This window comes from Manis pentadactyla, chromosome 1 (genome assembly GCF_030020395.1).
Source record: "Manis pentadactyla isolate mManPen7 chromosome 1, mManPen7.hap1, whole genome shotgun sequence".
In the NCBI taxonomy this organism is placed as follows: Eukaryota; Metazoa; Chordata; class Mammalia; order Pholidota; family Manidae; genus Manis; species Manis pentadactyla.
The window spans coordinates 19,706,957-19,725,686 of NC_080019.1; the positions used below are offsets into that span (position 1 = coordinate 19,706,957).

An 18,730-nucleotide genomic window follows, 5' to 3' on the forward strand; every position below is an offset into this window, starting at 1 on the left:
ACATTCCCACCAGCAGTGTAGGAGGGTTCCCCTTTCTCCACAGCCTTGCCAACATTTGTTGTTGTTTGTCTTTTGGATGGCAGCCATCCTTACTGGTGTGAGGTGATACCTCATTGTAGTTTTAATTTTCATTTCTCTGATAATTAGTGATGTGGAGCATCTTTTCATGTGTCTGTTGGCCATCTGTATTTCTTTTTTGGAAAACCGTCTGTTCAGTTCCTTTGCCCATTTTTTAATTGGGTTATTTGTTTTTTGTTTGTTGAGGCATGTGAGCTCTTTATATATTCTGGATGTCAAGCCTTTATCGGATGTGTCATTTTCAAATATATTCTTCCAAATTGTAGGGTTCCTTTTTGTTCTATTGATGGTGTCTTTTGCTGTACAGAAGCTTTTCAGCTTAATATAGTCCCACTTGTTCATTTTTGCTGTTGTTTTCCTTGCACGGGGAGATATGTTCAATAAGAGGTCACTCATGTTTATGTCTAAGAGGTTTTTGCCTATGTTTTTTTCCAAGAGTTTAATGGTTTCATGACTTACACTCAGGTCTTTGATCCATTTTGAGTTTACTTTTGTATATGGGGTTAGACAATGGTCCAGTTTCATTCTCCTACATGTAGCTGTCCAGTTCTGCCAGCACCATCTGTTGAAGAGACTGTCATTTAGCCATTGTATGTCCATGGCTCCTTTACTTTTGATGTATTTTTGAATTCGGTTTGCTAATATTTTGTTGAGTATTTTTGCATCTACGTTCATCAGGGATATTGGTCTGTAGTTTTCTTTTTTGGTGGGGTCTTTGCCTGGTTTTGGTATTAGGGTGATGTTAGCTTCATAGAATGAGTTTGGGAGTATCCCCATCTCTTCTATTTTTTGGAAAACTTTAAGGAGAATGGGTATTATGTCTTCCCTGTATGTCTGATAAAATTCCGAGGTGAATCCATCTGGCCCGGGGGTTTTGTTCTTTGGTAGTTTTTTGATTACCGCTTCAATTTCATTGCTGGTAATTGGTCTGTTTAGATTTTCTGTTTATTTCTGGGTCAGTCTTGGAAGGTTGTATTTTTCTAGGAAGTTGTCCATTTCTCCTAGGTTTCCCAGCTTGTTAGCATATAGGTTTTCATAGTAGTCTCTAATAATTCTTTGTATTTCTTTGGGGTCTGTTGTGATTTTTCCTTTCTCGTTTCTGATACTGTTAATTTGTGTTGACTCTCTTTTCCTCTTAATAAGTCTGGCTAGAGGCTTATCTATTTTGTTTATTTTCTCGAAGAACCAGCTCTTGGTTTCATTGATTTTTGCTATTGTTTTATTCTTCTCAATTTTATTTCTTCTCTGATCTTTATTATGTCCCTCCTTCTGCTGACCTTAGGCCTCATTTGTTCTTCTTTTTCCAATTTCGATAATTGTGACATTAGACCATTCATTTGGGATTGTTCTTCCTTTTTTTAAATATGCCTGGATTGCTATATACTTTCCTCTTAAGACTGCTTTTGCTGTGTCCCACAGTGGTTGGGGCTTTGTGTTGTTGTCATTTGTTTCCATATATTGCTGGATCTCCATTTTGATTTGGTCATTGATCCATTGATTATTTAGGAGTGTGTTGTTAAGCCTCCATGTGTTTGTGAGCCTCTTTGCTTTCTTTGTACAGTTTATTTCTAGTTTTATGCCTTTGTGGTCTGAAAAGTTGGTTGGTAGGATTTCAGTCTTTTGGAATTTACTGAGGCTCTTTTTGTGGCCTAGTATGTGGTCTTTTCTGGAGAATGTTCCATGTGCACTTGAGAAGAATGTGTATCCTGTTGCTTTTGGATGTAGAGTTCTGTAGATGTCTATTAGGTCCATCTGTTCTAGTGTGTTGTTCAGTGCCTCTGTGTCCTTACTTATTTTCTGTCTGGTGGATCTGTCCTTTGGAGTGAGTGGTGTGTTGAAGTCTCCTAGAATGAACCCATTGCATTCTATTTCCTCCTTTAGTTCTGTTAGTATTTGTTTCAGGTATGTTGGTGCTCCTGTAATGGGTGCATATATATTTATAATGGTTATATCCTCTTGTTGGACTGAGCCCTTTATCATTATGTAATGTCCTTCTTTGTCTTTTGTTACTTTCTTTATTTTGAAGTCTGTTTTGTCTGATACCAGAATTGCAACACCTGCTTTCTTCTCTCTGTTGTTTGCATGAAATATCTTTTTCCGTCCCTTGACTTTAAGTCTGTGCATGTCTTTGGGTTTGAGGTGAGTTTCTTGTAAGCAGCATATGGATGGATCTTGCTTTTTTTTTATCCATTCTATTACTCTGTGTCTTTTGATTGGTGCATTCAGTCCATTTACATTTAGGGTGATTATTGAAAGGTGTGTACTTATTGCCATTGCAGATTTTAAGTTTGTTGTTACCAAAGGTTCAGGGTTAGCTTCTTTACTATCTTACTGTATAACTTAACTCGCTTGTTGAGCTATTATAAACGCGGTCTGATGATTCTTTATTTCTCTCCCTTCTTATTCCTCCTCCTCCCTTCTTCATTGTTGGGTGTTTTGTTCTGTGCTCTTTTTAGGAGTGCTCCCATCTAGAGCAGTCCCTGTAGGATGCCCTGAAGAGGTGGTTTGTGGGAGGCAAATTCCCTCAACTTTTGCTTGTCTGGGAATTGTTTAATCCCTCCTTCATATTTAAATGATATTCGTGCTTGATACAGTAGTCTTGGTTTGAGGCCCTTCTGTTAAATTGCATTAAGTATATCATTCCATTCTCTTCTGGCCTGTAGGGTTTCTGTTGAGAGGTCTGATGATAGCCTGATGGGTTTTCCTTTGTAGGTAACCTTTTTTTTCTCTCTGGCTGCCTTTAATACTTTGTCCTTGTCTTTGATCTTTGCCATTTTAATTATTATGTGTCTTGGTGTTGCCCTCCTTGGATCCCTTGTCATGGGAGTTCTGTGTACCTCTGTGGTCTGAGAGGCCATTTCTTCCCCTAGTTTGGGGAAGTTTTCAGCAATTATGTCTTCAAAGACACTTTCTATCCCTTTTTCTCTCTCTTCTTCTTCTGGTACCCCTATAATGCGGATATTGTTCTGTTTTGATCGGTCACTCAGCTCTCTTAAAATTCTTTCATTCCTGGAGATCCTTTTATCTCTCTCTGCATCAGCTTCTCTGCGTTCCTGTTCTCTGTTTTCTAGTCCATTAATGGTCTCTTGCATCTCGTCCATTTTGTTCTGAAGTCCTTCCAGAGCTTGTTTTATTTCTGAATTCTCCTTCCTTAGTTCTTGCATATTTCTCTGCAAGTCCATCAGCATGGTTATGACTTTTGTTTTGAATTCTTTTTCAGGAAGACTGGCTAAATCTATCTCCCCAGATTCCTTCTCAGGGGAAGATGTAGCAGATGCCGAAGCTGTCTGGGTTAGTCTTGTCTGGATCATATTTTTTTGCCTTTTCATGTTGACAGGTGCTGTTGACTGTCAGCTGGGAGGGCCAAACTTTTCACTTGCTACTGGCCTTTCTTTACTGAGCCAACTGCGATCCCTAGTGGCTTGTGTTGGGTAATTGCGTGTAGAGTGGGTCTTTGTGTCTTGCCTGGCCGGAAGGTAGGAATTCCCCTTTCTGTGGGCGTGGTTTTCCTTAGGCTGCTTCTCTGCTTTCGCAGCGCCCGGAGGGTTAATGGACAGGGGGGCTGTTTGGCTGTTTACCTCCGTGAGGGGTCTCAGAGATGTTGCCCAGGGGGTTAGTGCGCCTGGATTTCTGGCCACTGGGCTGTGACCTGTGTTATTTCCGTGTAGCTGTTATGTCCCTGTCCCTTTAAGACTTTCAAAAAGCACTCGCTTTTCTTTGTCACAGGGGCATCAGCTTCGGAACCCGCTCAGAGGTCTTGCTGCCCTGTTTCCCTAGTTTCCAGCCCTCCTCGCATGCACTGTGTCTGCGCTCTGGTGTGGGTGGCTGGGGCTGGGTGTTTAGCAGTCCTGGGCTCCCTCTCCCTTCCGCTGGGAGCTGGGGGGAGGTGTGCTTGGGTCCCGCCAGGTAGGGGGTTGTATCTTACCCCTTTCACCAGGCGCTGGGCTCTTGCACGTGTGGATGTAGTCTGGCTGTTGTCCTGTGTCTTCTGGTCTCTTTTTCGATTAGTTGTACTTGTTGTATTTTCAAAAATATATATGTTTTTGGGAGGAGATTCCCACTGTCCTACTCACGCCGCCATGTTGGCTCCGCCCCTATCCTGCCTCTTTTGAGTGGAGAGTTCTGTAGATGTAGGTCCATTTGTTCTAATGTGGTGTGCAGTGCCTCTGTCTCCTTATTTATTTTCTGTCTGGTTGATCTGTCCTTTGGAGTCAGTGGAGTGTTGAAGTCTCCTAAAATAAATGCATTGCATTCTATTTCCTCCTTCAATTCTGCTAGTATTTGTTCCATCCACATATGTAGGTGCTATGTTGGGTACATAGATATTTATAATGGTTATATTCTTCTTTATCATTATGTAATGTCCTTCTTTGTCTCTTGTGACTTTGTTTTGAAGTCTATTTTGTCTGATACAAATACTGCAACTCCTGCTTTTTTTTCTCCATATTAGTTGCATGAAATATCTTTTTCCATCCCTTCACTTTTAGTTTGTGTATGTCTTTGGGTTTAAAGTGAGTCTTTTGTAGGAAGCATATAGACAGGTCTTGTTTTTATATCCATTCAGTGACTCTGTCTTTTGTTTGGCGCATTCAGACCATTTACATTTAGGGTAATTATCAATAGGTTGTATTTATTGCCATTGCAGGCTTTAGATTCATAGTTACCAAAGGTTCAAGGACAACTTCCTTACTAACATTCTAACTTTACTCACTCAGCATGCTATTACAAACCCAATCTAAAGGTTCTTTTTTTTTTTCCTTGTTTTTCTTCCTCCTCCATTCTTAATATATTATCATTTTCTGTAATCTTTGTTTCTCCCTTGACTGACTTTGGGAGTAGTTGGTTTAATTTTGCATCTGCTTAGTAATTAATTGTTCTACTTTATTTACTGTGGTTTTATTACCTCTAGTGACCACTATTTAGCCTTAGGAACACTTCAGTCTATAGCAGACCCTCCGAAATACACTCTGGAGATGGTTTGTGGGAGGTAAATTCTGTCAGCTTTTGCTTATCTGGAAATTGTTTAATCCCTCCTTCAAATTTAAATGATTATCTTGCCAGGTAGAGTATTCTTGGTTCTTGCCAGGTATAGTATTCTTGGTTTGAGGCCCTTCTGCTTCATTGCATTGAATGTATTGTGCCACTCCCGTCTGGCCTATAAGGTTTCAGTTAAGAAGTCTGATTATAGCCTGCTGGGTTTTCCTTTGTATGTGTTCTTTTTTCTCTAGCTGCTTTGAAAAGTCTGTCCTTACCTTTGATCTTTGCCATTTTAATCATTATATGTCTTGGTGTTGTCTTCCTTGGGTCCCTTGTGTTGGGAGATGTGTGCACCTCCATGGCCTGAGAGACTATCTCCTTCCCCAGATTGGGGAATTTTTCAGCAATTCCCTCAAAGACACTTTATATCCCCTTTTCTCTCTCTTCTTCTGGTACCCTATAATGCAAATATTGTTCTATTTGGGTTGATCACAGTTCTCTCAATATTCTTTCATTCCTAGATTTCCTTTTTTCTCTCTGTGCCTCAGCTTCTTTGTATTCCTCTTCTCTAATTTCTATTCCATTTACAGTCTCTTCTGCTACATCTAATCTGCTTTTAAATCCCTCCATTGTATGTTTCATTTCAGATATGGAATTTCTTAATGATTGAATCTCCGCCTTAAATTCATTCCTGAGTTCCTGAATATTTTTCTGTACCTCCATGAGCATGTTTATGATTTTTATTTTGAACTCTCTTTCAGGAAGATTGGTGAATTGTTTCATTTGGCTCTTTTTCTGGGGTTTGTGAGATTTTGGTCTGAACCAGGTCCTTTTGACATTTCATATTTCTATGTGGCGCCCTCTAGAGCCCAGAAGCTCTAGCCTCTGGAGCTGATCAGCCCCTGGAGCGATGCTAGTGCCTGGGGGGAAGAAAGAGCTGTTCCCTGCTTCCCAGCTGCTGTGCCTGTCTCCACTGCCTGAACTGGTGGGCCAAGCACACAGGTGTAAGCCTCTATGCTTAGCGTTTGTAGCTGCTGTAGGCAGGGCTTCCCTCTGGCTGGCCTGACGCCAGGGCAGGGGCTGCCAGTTTGCAAGCCTGGTGCAGGCTGGCCAGGAGGAAGGCGCAGTAGGCTACATATCACGGTGGGGGGCCTTGGAGCTACAAAGCCAGCCAAGGGGAAGGGGCTCCTGAAACTCCTGAAAGTTTCCAACCTGCTGGACAAAGTGTGCCTGGACAATTTTGTCCACCTGTCCTTTCTCCTGAACAGTAAGCTCTGTGCATTCTTTGTCCCTTTAGCAGCCCTCTCAGTTAGGTAGTCTCTCAGACTGCCTGCCTTTCTTTGGTCCCAGAGCAGCCGGATGTGGATCTGTTTTCCACAAGCAGCTGGAATATCGGTCTCTCCAGGTATTCCGCATGTCTTAGCTTTCCAAACCCACTAATCTCCAGAGCACCATGCAATATAAGTTCATGCTCCCAGAGCAGGTCTCCTGTGCTGGGTCTTCAAGCAGTCCTAGGCCTCCACTCCCTTCTCCATTTCTTTTCCTCCCACTGGTGAGCTGGGGTGAGGGAAGGCCCTGGGCCCCGCCAGATCACGGCTTTGGTACATTACCCTGTTCCATAAGATCTGTTCTTTTCTCCAGGTACATGCAGTCTGGCACAGCCTTCTTTCCTGTTGCTCTTTCAGGAATAGTTTTATTATTTCCCTATCATATGTGGTTTTATGAAGAGGCTTTTCTCTCACCTCTCATGCTGCCATCTTTAATCTCATGTTTAACATTTTATACTGAAAATAAGGTGCAAGAGTAATATGCTGTTGCAAAGGGTATTATTTCTCTCAAAGCTTTTGCTTTATATATTTTATGCACACACACATTCATATATATTTATACTGGTTCATGGTAATTAGGTACAAAGTCTTTATTCTGATAACTATTATAAATTAAATTTTTCTATTGAAAGCAAAGCCCAGATATATAATATTAGAGGCAATGAGAATAGGCAATGTGGAGAGAAGGTATGTCCTATTTTCTTTGTGGCTGATAAAAGGCATGATTTTTCTTAATCTCTCCTTTTCAGGTCTTTAATGATTGGATCAAGTATTATATTTCTTACTGTGCATCCAGTTCTAAACTGAAAAATACTAGTGTATGTTTAACTGTCTAGAATTTATCAGCTTTTTAGTACTCTTTGCCAAAGTAGACCAGCAGAAATGCTGCCTCCTAAAGACTGATTTTGTCTCTCTTTTGCTTTCCTAAATTACATTTAGTTTACAGCTTTAATTATTTTAGGTTTTCATTCCCAAAATACAAAACCTGAGAAAATGTTTCAGCTGTATACAAAATATTTAAAGAATCATGGTTGGAATTTACAGGTAACCAAAACCCTTATTAGTCTTCAGTGGAAATTAGCTTTTTGATGTATCCTAATTATATGTTTAGATTTAAGAAAAAAAGCCAAGATGCCTAAAAAATTAAGTTTTGCTTGATATATGACAATGACAATGACACTCAAAAGCCTTATCTTTATAGCTTTAGAATATAGAGTGTTTAGCCAAATTTAATCTACAATAACTATGACCAAGGAAAAAAGGTTTCCTAATTTGAAAAATTAATGAGTCTTTTTCAGAAAATAAGTCTGTAGTAATATTTTTATAATTGTACTTTTTAGGCCTTTTAAATATACTTTATTAATGTCATTTTTAAAAATATTTGACCATTACAAAGAATTAAATCTTTATACACACATTTGATGATTACAATCCCACTACAAATCGAGAAGAACTGTGTGCTTGCTGTTCTGCTTAAACAGAAAACTGCTCTTTATTGCTTTACTGTGATGCTAACATTGCTCTTGTGGTGCTGGACATTGAGTATGAGTTCTTCACCCATTTCCACCTGGATAGGATTATCTAAAACAACTGCAGCTTGCTTCCAGTGAGAGGCTTTACTTGAAGTATCCAAAATAATCTCATCATCAAGGTGCACATGATACCAAAACGGAATGGCAGTCAGTTGTCCAGATTTGCAAACGTGTACCTATGAAAATTGAGAAGCGATGAAAATTTCACCAGAGTAAACTGATTTAGATAAGTAAGTCTTTGCCTTTATAGATGCAAATTTGGTAAAGAAATACAGGTAATCACCCCATGCAAATTAATATCCTATTATAGTATTTACCTAAGCCTAATAGTATTAGTATTTACCTAATATTATTCAGAAAAGTAACATTTACATCTTCCCAAAATATTTTATGTATATGTATATATATATATCAAGTATTACCTAGTTTAAGATAATTCTGAATATGACAGAAGTTATCATTTTGCATTACCTTTACTTCTCTGTTAGAAGTGTTCAAATATGGAGTCATTAAATCTAGTCTTAAGAGTTCCACTGGCTTGCTTAAAGGTGTGCAGGGCAATGAAGAGAGGTCCAAAAATACACATATAGGTACCTAAAGAAAGTATAAGATTTTCACTTTTACCCAATTCTTTTTGTGGCCCAGGCTCATCAAGTGCTTGCTTTTTACTTGGCTTGATACGATACAATGCTTTTTACACCTATTAGCTTATTTAACTTATTTCTCACATAAACCTTAAGGCATAAGGACTTTCATGATTCTAAAGGAAGAATGAATAAACCAAAGTTTAGCCCGGTTAAATAATTTCTATGGTTTTAATTACCTACAGATTCTTTACCTGGATGAAAGCAGATTGAATTTTCACTTAAGCCAAACTGCTGTAAAATTTTAAACCAAGGATGTGCTTCTGTGTGTAAGATAAACTAATAAGCAAATGGTACATAATTATTGAATTGTTTGAGAAAATATGTCAAATTTAGTGGAATAACTAATAACGAATTTCATTTGGAATTAAAGCGTATTTCTAGAAAGCAATGGTTCTCAATTTTGGCTGCAAATTAAAATCACCAAAGGAGCTTTTAATAAGTCCAACTGCTCAGGCTACACATCAGATCAATCTGGAGTTGGGAATCCACGAATCAGTAGTTCTAAATGTACAGTCAAGGTTAAGAACCACTGCTATAAAGTGTTCCATCAATTTCATAGCAATGGAAGCCTGCTACTAACTTTTAGCCTCCTCATTTGTAATAGCAAACTGCTGTTTAAAAAGTGCTCTCTTTCCTTTGAATAAAGTATTAGAGAGCAACTGTTCCTGGTGTAATAAGAGAACACAGATTCATCAACCTCTTTCCCTGGGCATCCTTGAAGGTAACCAACTTTCTCTCACCATAAAAACTCACAGCAATACCATGCCATTTCCAGGACTCCTTATTGTGCCCTTTATCCCTATTTATATCAGTCACCGGAAGCCCTAGAATTCTATGTCACCTCTCCTCACCCATTCCTCAGTCTATCCTCACTTCTGTTTCTCTGCCTAGCCCACTGGCCACTCATCATCTTTCCTAATTCCTCCTTAGAGTTCCAATCTAAAGCTCGTTATTTTGAGTTCTCTAGAGTCCAGTTCTCAGTCCTATTCTCTTTCTACACACCCCCAAGGTGATTTCATCCAGTCTTATAGCTTTAAATGTCATCTACTAAATTTGCCAAATTTCTATCTCCAGCCTAGATCTTTCCCTGCATTCTTATCCAACTGCTCCATGATGCCACAAACACATCAACACAACCTGAATTTTCCCCCCTCTATCACTAAATGGTAACTGTCCTTCACATGGCACATCCATTATATCTACAGCCTGAACATTTGTTCCACCCTCCACCACTACCACTCTTGAGTCACTACCCATGTCGCCTGGATCACTGCAGTGACCTTATGCCTTGGCCTACTCTCACAAATGGTCTGCTCCTTAGCAGCAACCACAGCAGTCCTTTCAAAGCAAGTCACACAGTGTCACCTCTCTGTTCAATACCCCCCAGTTGCTTTCCATCCCTTTCAGAGTAAAAGCCAAAATCTTCATACTGACCAAAAGACTACAAGATCTGGCACTCAATACTTCTCTGACTGCGTTTTTCATGTGACTGTCCCTCTTGGTTTCTTCTTGCTACTTCTCAACACTCCAAATCATGCTCTTGCCTCAGGCCATTGCACTTGTTGATCCTTTGACTTGTTCATGATTTGCTTATTTCCTTCAGGTGTCTGCTAAAGGTAGCCCTGAGTCCTTTCCTTAGGCATTACCCCTATAAAATAGCATATCCATACCCCCACTCCCTACCTCTCTCCCTCAGCCTGCTTTATGTCCTAGCACTTCTCACTATCTATCATACTAATCTTTTTATTTGTGTCTACGTCTTGTTTATTGTCAGTCTGAATGCTAGCTCCATGAGTGCAGTAACTTCTTTCTTTAGTTTCATGGCTATAGTCCCAAAACCCAAAATGGTACATACAATAGACATCTGTTGAATAAACAAATACATTTTTTGTTTTCTATATAGTAGTCCCCCTTAGCAGCAGTTTCACTTTCTGCAGTTTCACTTACCTGCAGTCAGCCAGAAGCAGATGAGCCTCCTCCTAACCTACGCAGGTCAGCAACAGCCTAACAATAACACTAATGCCTATGTCATTTACCTCATTTCATCATGTAGGCATTTTTTCATCTCACATCATCAGAAGAAGGGTGAGTACAGTACAGTAAGACATTCTGAGACCACATTCATATAATTTCTATTATAATACAGTGTTAAACTGTTCTATTGCATTGTTAATCTCTTACTGTGCCTAATTTATAAATAAAACTTCATCATAGGTACATGAGGTATGGGAGGAAACAGTACATACAGGGTTTGGTACTAGCCAGTTTCAGCCATCCACTGGAGGTCTTGGGACATATCTCCTAGATAAGGAGGGATCTACTATATAGCATTTTTTTTTTCAACCTCTCATTTTGTTTCATTGGTTCACTCGTTTGTGTAACAGATAATTATCCCAGTAGAGGAAAGGAGGCAGTATCATCTAAAAAAATGGGTGAGTGGACTGGGAAATGTGGAATTGCCAGGCAAGTTTACGGAGCCTCTTGAGATGAGTGGTCATCAGCTGAAAGGAGACCACAGTCGGCATAGGCAGCGGTGGGGGCTCTGGTGCAGAGAAAGGCAGAGCTGGATTTAACCAAGCAGGATTTTCCCAGGCCAGTAGAAAGACTGAAGAGGAGGGATATAGGGAAAACATACTGACTGTGGAATATAAGCTCGGAAGGGAGGACACGAGACAGGAAATACAGTGAAAAGATGGCAGGATCAAATATCGTAGACACTGATTGAATTAAAGAATTGCTGATGTCACAGGATCAAGAGGGAATAAGGTAGATAAATGGTGGTGTTTTGGGACCACAAAAATAATAATAATAACAGTAATAATTTGATCTGCTATTTTCCAGTAAGTGTATTCTCACTATTAAACACTTCAAAAAAAACTGAGCTTAAACAAAATCTAAAGCCTTAAATTAGCCTGTCTTGAAAAAAATCATTTCCTCAGCAAATTTACATTTGTTGCTCAAGTCCTGTTCATGGAAGATCCAACAATGCATATTCAAGAGCTGTAGCCTGTAATAAAAATTTTCAATCCCACTTCATTCACTTACACAGCCTCATTCCCCTGTATTGTGTCTCGGAGTCCAACCCCAGGCCTTCCAGCCACTCCCACAATTTTAACTACACATTTGTATTTGCTGCAAGTACCTTTGCCAGCACTGAATCTTAACCGCTTTGTCTTGAGCTGCAGTTTTCTCAGCTCCTTAGGTTCCTGCTCCAGGCAGTCTGACTACCTGCCTGAACATGAGCTGCTCACCCCCGTCAACCTGCCAGCCCTACACCTCAAAGTAATTAAGGGTTCAAATTTAGAACATGGGCTTTTGGTTTATGCTTTTTCAGACAAGGAGTTCCCTTTATCATAAGACTAAGCCCAGTACTCTGTTTTTCATTTACAACAGTGGTTCAGAGGAATACCTACAGACTTCTGTCAGTAGGACAACAGAATTCCTTGGCTATACGTTTAATGCCCAGGTTGATCTTTACGTGCAAGTTCCGTTGCTCTAGCGAACTGATTACCATCCTAATCCAGATAAACACAATGACTAGATAAATCTAGAGAGAAGGTAGACTGGGTAACAGCCACCTGGTTGTTCTCTTCCACTTACCTGAAACTGGTTAATAAAAGGGGCTATATTTAATCCAAGAGTTCGTTCTGTTCCCTGAACAGCGTTCTCTTCTACCAGCGTCTGTGATTCCGCCAGCAGCCCAAACACCAGCACATACTGAGGAAAGATCTTGCCTCCAGATTGCAGCAAACACCTAGAGAAAGAAAAATGTTTTAAAAAGCATCTTGATTATCTGCATTTTATAAAATACTAATCACCAAATCATATTGAACTAGTGAGTTACAGGTGGTATATAGTCTAGTGGACTTTGTTACTGGCTGGTAGTTCAGAATGGCAGACCACAGGAAATTATTTTCCAACAAGTCAAAGTAACTGCTGATCTATGAAAGAGAAAACCAGTTGGCTGGAAGGATACGCCATTAGATTCAGGAACAGTCTTCAATGGACATTAAAACTAGTGGTTGAGAGTTTTATTAGGGAAAATATATTTACATAGTTTCAGTATCACCCCCACTTATTCATTACAAAGGCAACAAAAATAGCAACTTAACATGGAAAACCTGGTGTTTACAACTTTAACTGATCTAAAATAACATCAACAATAATGGGATAAAGCAACATAATGTGCTCCCTAATGTGTCAAAACTTCTGTGGTAATTCCTCTCTAAAATGGATGATCTGAATCATTTAAAAAAACAGAACATCCCACAAAATAAATGGTCTACATTCTTACTGTGAAAAACTGGAACTGTTCCAGAATAAAGGAAACTAAGAGACAATGAAAATAAATGTGAAGCATGATTCTGGATTCTGAACCAGGAACAACAACAAAGCTATAAAAACTATCATCGCCAACAAATGGTAAAATTTGAGTAAGATTTGTACGTTAGCTATCCGCATTGTGTTCACACACGAACTTCCTGACTTTCAGCCCTGGGAAAGTTCACTATGGATTCGCCAAGACCAAGAAATGACAACTGAACTTTCTTGGGGTAAAAAGGTTTATACCCGACTTCATTCTTGTGGTAGGCCGAGCACTAGCATCACGTCTGCATCCAGTAGTCTGCAGGTCCATAATGCACCTCATCTCTGCCTCTGCGCCTCTTTGCTGCCTTGCAGCCCTGAAACCTCAGAGCACTTGAGCAGAGCTCTTTATATTATACAGAGGAAATAATAACGTATTAATAAGCCACACGTGTGCAAGCCTGAACCTACGAGCACTGCATGTGAGCAAGCAGACCAGGGCCAGGTGAGAATTCTGGCCACAGAACTTCCACTTTCTCTACAGATAACTGTATGGTGGCTATATAAACGAATGTCCTTGTTCTTAGGAAATACACATCAAAGTAGGGGTAAAGGACCATGATATCTGGAACTTTAAATAGTTCAGAAAGAATAATAAAGCAAATGTGGCAAAATACTAACAATTTATGAATCTGGGCTTAAGGTATATGTTAAGTTCTTTGTACTAATTATTTAACTTCTCTAAGCTTCAAATTCTTTCAAAATAAAATTTTTAAAACTCTGAAAAATTGTAATTAAAAATCCAAATGCTCTGGTAGTATGAGTAAAGAGTTAACAAAACCCCTTCTCCTCCTACAATTGGTCTTGAGTTTATCTTCTGTTTCCCTGGAAATCCCATAAAGTTAGAATGGCAGCAGTGTTAATCAGCAACACTGCTTATGAAAAAAATTATTTAAATACCTCTTAATAAGCAGACTGCATCTGGACTGAGACAAACTATAAATGTCTGATGGGAAGCTATGAGACAGGGACTGTGGGTGTAGTCAGAGTAGGGTGAGGGCCTCCGTTAAAACCAAGGCAGGATATTTGCAGTCCAAGCAATGTAACTACATGCAAGGAAACCCCCTACTTGAACTGTGTTAAACACTCAGCTCTAGAGTCATTCTTCAGTGAGATCAGTTAATATTCCCCAGATAAAGAAGAGTAGTACATGTTAATATTATGCTAATCATTTATAGTCATGTGTAAGATTCTCTTTAACATGCTAAAAGGCCCAGGCCTATATATACTGCCTTTCCTCCTTCAGATCTGAAGTTTGGATTTTGCAAACTGGGCAAACTAATTTAGCATGCAGGACCAGCCATAAACAACATAGTAAAAGGCAAGAAGGATCCCACCTTAAAGATAGGATTGCATTTTAATACCCAAGAAGTTAAGACTTAGAAATTCTTAACTGACTCTTTAGCAAACAATACCTCAGCCCACCTTGGGGGCTGAGCAGGTGGCCTTGTTTCATATGCCCCCAGATCAAGATGCTGGTATCTTAGGAAGAAATCATCAGAGCAGGAAGTTGCTTGTGTTAATTCTAAATATTTGGGGACCACTTAAGTCCACACCGCTAAGCTTTTTTTCATGTTCTTGAAAATCCTCAACTGCCTATAAAACCCCTAGACAACGCACCACTACGGGCTCTCTTGTCCCCTCCTGGTGCGAGCCAGGAGCTCTGTCCTTTTACTTTATCTCTAAATAAAAGCCTGTACCTTGCTCTCCTACCTTGAGTGTTTGTGGAGCTCATTCTTCAGCTTCGTGAACAAGAACCCCGGCATCAGCTATACCACATTCGGGCTTCCCTGAGTGTGGCATATTTTATAATCAAGTGTTCATATTGCTGGGGGTTGGAAAGTATGCCCATAGAGGTACTAGTTCCTATAAGAAATTCAGGGCTCCAAAGCAAGGCAGCTCCCATACCCACCCATATAGTCCTGTGACTGTGTAGGAGATATGTGAGGGGTAGGTGGGTCACCTGTTGCCATCAATGAAACAGAAGTGAGGATACTTTAAGGTACTTTAAACCAAAAAATTGTTTTCATTTGCCACTGATATACTGAGTTACAAGAAATATATATTTGGTCATTCATGTGACCAGATATCTATTTCCCAAGTACAGTTGGTCTTCATCCACAGCCCCTGAAAACACTGCAGAGCCTTAAAGGTGAAATGGGTGTTTTGTCATGTTAATGAGAGACTTTGGACCCCACCCAAGGGCTGAGCCTGAAGGCTGGATCAGCCAATGGCCAGTAATTCAGTCAATCATGACTACGCAATGAAGCCCTCACAAAATCCCTGAGAAGAATTCATCTCCTTTTTTGCATCCTGCTTCTGCTGGAAAGTTTCCATCTCTGGATAACTAGAAAACCACCCAACCAGGCTCCGAGCTCCAGAGGACAGAAGTTCTTTTATTGGGACCTTGCCCTATGTATCTCTTCATCTGGCTGTTGACTTACACCCTTTACAGTATCCTTCATTAAACTGACAAAAGGTTAATAAGTGCTTCCTGAGATCTCAGCCTCTTTAGCAAATGAATAGAACCTGAGGGGGAGGTCATTGGTCAGAGGCACAGGCAACAAACAGCCTGAGGCTTGCCACTGACTTCTGGAGTGGGAGGGTGGAGGTCAGTCTTGTAGGGTGGAGCCTTTAACCTGGGGAATCTAGTCAGAGAGCATCGGAACTGCCATCAATGAAGCCGAGGTGAGGATACTTTAAGGTACTTTAAACCAAATAATTATTTTCATTTGTTCTTGAACACCTTGCTGGTGTTCTAGAATTGCTTGGTGTTGTGCATGGGAAGACCCCCTTGATAGAGCTGGGACATACCACCTTTTTGAATAAGCCCACCTGCCATCTCAGAGAGACCTAGGTTTCATCTTACTTAGGCTACAAGCATTCTCCGGACATATCAGCAAGCTACAAGCCCACCTTTTAACTGACCCTTCCCCTCAAAAGCCTGTCAAAAAACCTGGCCATAAAAAGCCTCTTAGCCTGTAAGAGATGCCTTCTTTGTTCTGCTCACCCGAACAGAGAGGTCCCTCTCAGGTTTAGCAATAAACCTGCTGGGAGTGTTGAGTTCGTGTCCCTTTTTTCCTTTTACCCTCCCACACACACATGCATGTTGGAATCAGGTCCAGGAACCCAAAAGGGTTTGTGGGGGAAATCAGCTACATTTACAATCAAAGTTAAATCTCTAACTTTTACTGAATACTCATTCGAAGCTAGTTTCCACCTGAACTTCCAGGACAGGCTACTATAGACAGGTGGACTTCATCATATTATCACATGTATCTTTCATAGTAAAAGTGTTTACCCTTAAATATTTATAGTAAGAATTTATTTATAAAAATATAGGACTGAATTTTGACCAAGACATTTGCATACAACAAAAATATATATATAGTTCCTAGAGTCACTAAAATTTTTAGTTTCCCTTACCAAAGTATAAGACACCACTCCTGAAAAACACTTTGGCACTTCTGCTCTTAAATTAGCTTCAAAGGTTAATTCTCCAGGCTTTTACTAGTTATTTCAATGTAATCATTTAAAAATATCTAAAACCAAAATAATAACAAGACATGGCAACTAAATGCAATGTGGGACCCTTGATTAGAACCAAGACTGGGGAGAAAAAGAAAAACAATGAAGAATATTACTGGGACAGCAGAGGAAATGTTCAGCAAACAAAGTAATAGTCTTATGTTCACTGTTACTATTCTTGCAATTTTTCTTAAGTTTGAGATTTTGAAGTTTTTCAAAGTATAAAAAGTTGTTGAAAAATTTACAATAATAAGTAGGCTACTCTTCCAATAGCTCTCCGTAAGGCCTAGCTAATAGAAAGCCAAATCATAACCAGATGAGCACAGAATGAGCAAGTGGAGGCAGAGATGACTCTTAAATGTAAAGGCGTCAGGCTGAGACAAGTCATGATCCTAAACCAGGATAATCTCTCTTCACTTGATATAAGCACACGATCATTTTAAGTTTTTTTATAAGTCCTATATATACATAGATGAGCATAAAAAAGGACTCTACCCAGACCCCAATGTTTTACTCATTATCCCTTTCCTATCAACTTTTTAACATCTTAGTCGTAGAAATTGAATCCCCACAATTAGTAAAATTACACCTCAACAAAATTACACAGCTCTTAACAAAACTCCTATCTTGCCTTTATCAAGTTATATAAAAACTTGACATCTTCCTAAATAACTAGAGAAACCTACCCATTTTCCTCAATGTATCAGCTTTAATCCTGAAAATTCAAGTTACTAAATTTTTCTAAACCAGTCAAATTATCTGCTAATTGTGATCCATTTAAGTGAAACCAGAGCTAATTTTTCTTAAGGTCACAAGTCTCAAACGAGAAACTAGCCACAGCACTTTGTTGCTTAATTCCATCCATCCCCAAATAAGTACCTTTTTATAAAACAGCCAGCTGAAAAAGCATACAGGTTAATAAAAGTCAACCTTCTAACCATTAAATCTATGGGAGAGACAGAGGAAGGGCAATACCACCCAGTCATTTGGGGGGAATGGAAAATTAGGCTAAGCAAAATGTCAAAAATTCGTCTGCTGACCCCTAAAAAGTCAGAAAAGGCTGGTTCAAGTACTTAACAACCATACCAGAGATAAATACTACACAAAAACGATATAAGAAAATTATTTTAAAAGGCCATGTTCATATTATCTGAATCTAAAATCTTGTACAAATCCTTCTTAAACTCAATGTTACTGTCACTAACAGGAATGCTTCTTAGTTATGTGTAGATAAAACCATCATTGCCCTGAGACTGCTTACCATTACTGACATTGTTTTGTTGTCATTTACACCACTGCAGCTGCCAGACTCCTCAGTGGAATCCTCTGCAAAGCCAAATAATACTTCTGAACCATCTGTGCCTTCAGCAGTGAAAACCTATGTTCCGATTCAAGTTTAACCATAAATGGCAAAAATTCTGAAGATAAGAAACTTCACTGTTTCCTTGTGATATGGCACAAAAATTTTTTTAATGGGTTTAGAAAAAATGGGTTTACCTAGCTTTTAAACTTTCTCCTGTATGTTAATCTATAGAATGACTGACTGAAGCCCAAGAAATGGCTCATTTTTCCTTGCCTTCTGTTTTAGGGAGTTCTGGGGTGGGGCAAGGGAGACGGCAGTAAGACTAATGGATAATCCTTATCCCAAATATTATCTTTTCTCCCAATCACTATCATCCTCTTGTACCAGTCATAAGCCCCCACCTCCCCAACCCCTTCAAGGCTTCAGATAACAATAGTTGGCCTGGGTGAGGGTATCTGCATACCTCTGGCCCCAGAATCAAGATAAGCCTACACATCCTTAAGTACCCGGTAAAGCAACTGTGTACTAGCTTGGGCTGAAGGGAAGCAGCACTGGTTGGTTCTCCACTGTTAACCAAGGAGGTTATTGGAGGGGAGGTTAGAATTCTGGTTAAAATAATGTTTATGGGTGCTACTAGCATTTAGTGTTCAGAGATGCCAAACATCTTGCAATACAAAGGACAAGTCCTACATAGGAACCAGACCCACCCTACAAAAAACTGTCCCACCCAAACTGCCAGTAGGACCCCTCCCCACACTGAGAACATGTGGAGAGGGAGCTGTAGGTAGCTTTTGTGTAAGTTGCTTCCCACTATAATAACTAACCATTCAGACAGAACACATTGTTTGATAAATTGTTCTATAAAAATGCTTCTTAAAAATCATTTACTAGCTTTCATTAAAGTAAAATGTGAAAGCTTTTCCATTAAGATCAGGACCAAGACAGTGATGTTCACTTCTGCCACTTCTGTTC

At 39.6% G+C, this 18,730-nt stretch overlaps 1 protein-coding gene across 1 annotated transcript in view; it reads right to left on the reverse strand.

Annotated features, from left to right (window-relative positions):
- Nucleotides 1-6,749: 6,749 nt before the first annotated feature.
- The window catches only part of PRMT9 (protein arginine methyltransferase 9), a 41,961-nt gene continuing 29,980 nt past the window's right edge, over nt 6,750-18,730 (reverse strand). The window contains exons 10-12 of the mRNA XM_036888992.2: nt 12,163-12,316; nt 8,387-8,509; nt 6,750-8,091 (exon numbers count right to left, since the gene is read on the reverse strand). Of these exons, the coding sequence (XP_036744887.2) occupies nt 7,876-8,091; nt 8,387-8,509; nt 12,163-12,316 (493 nt within the window). The 3' untranslated portion in view covers nt 6,750-7,875. The remainder of the gene's footprint in view (nt 8,092-8,386; nt 8,510-12,162; nt 12,317-18,730) is intronic.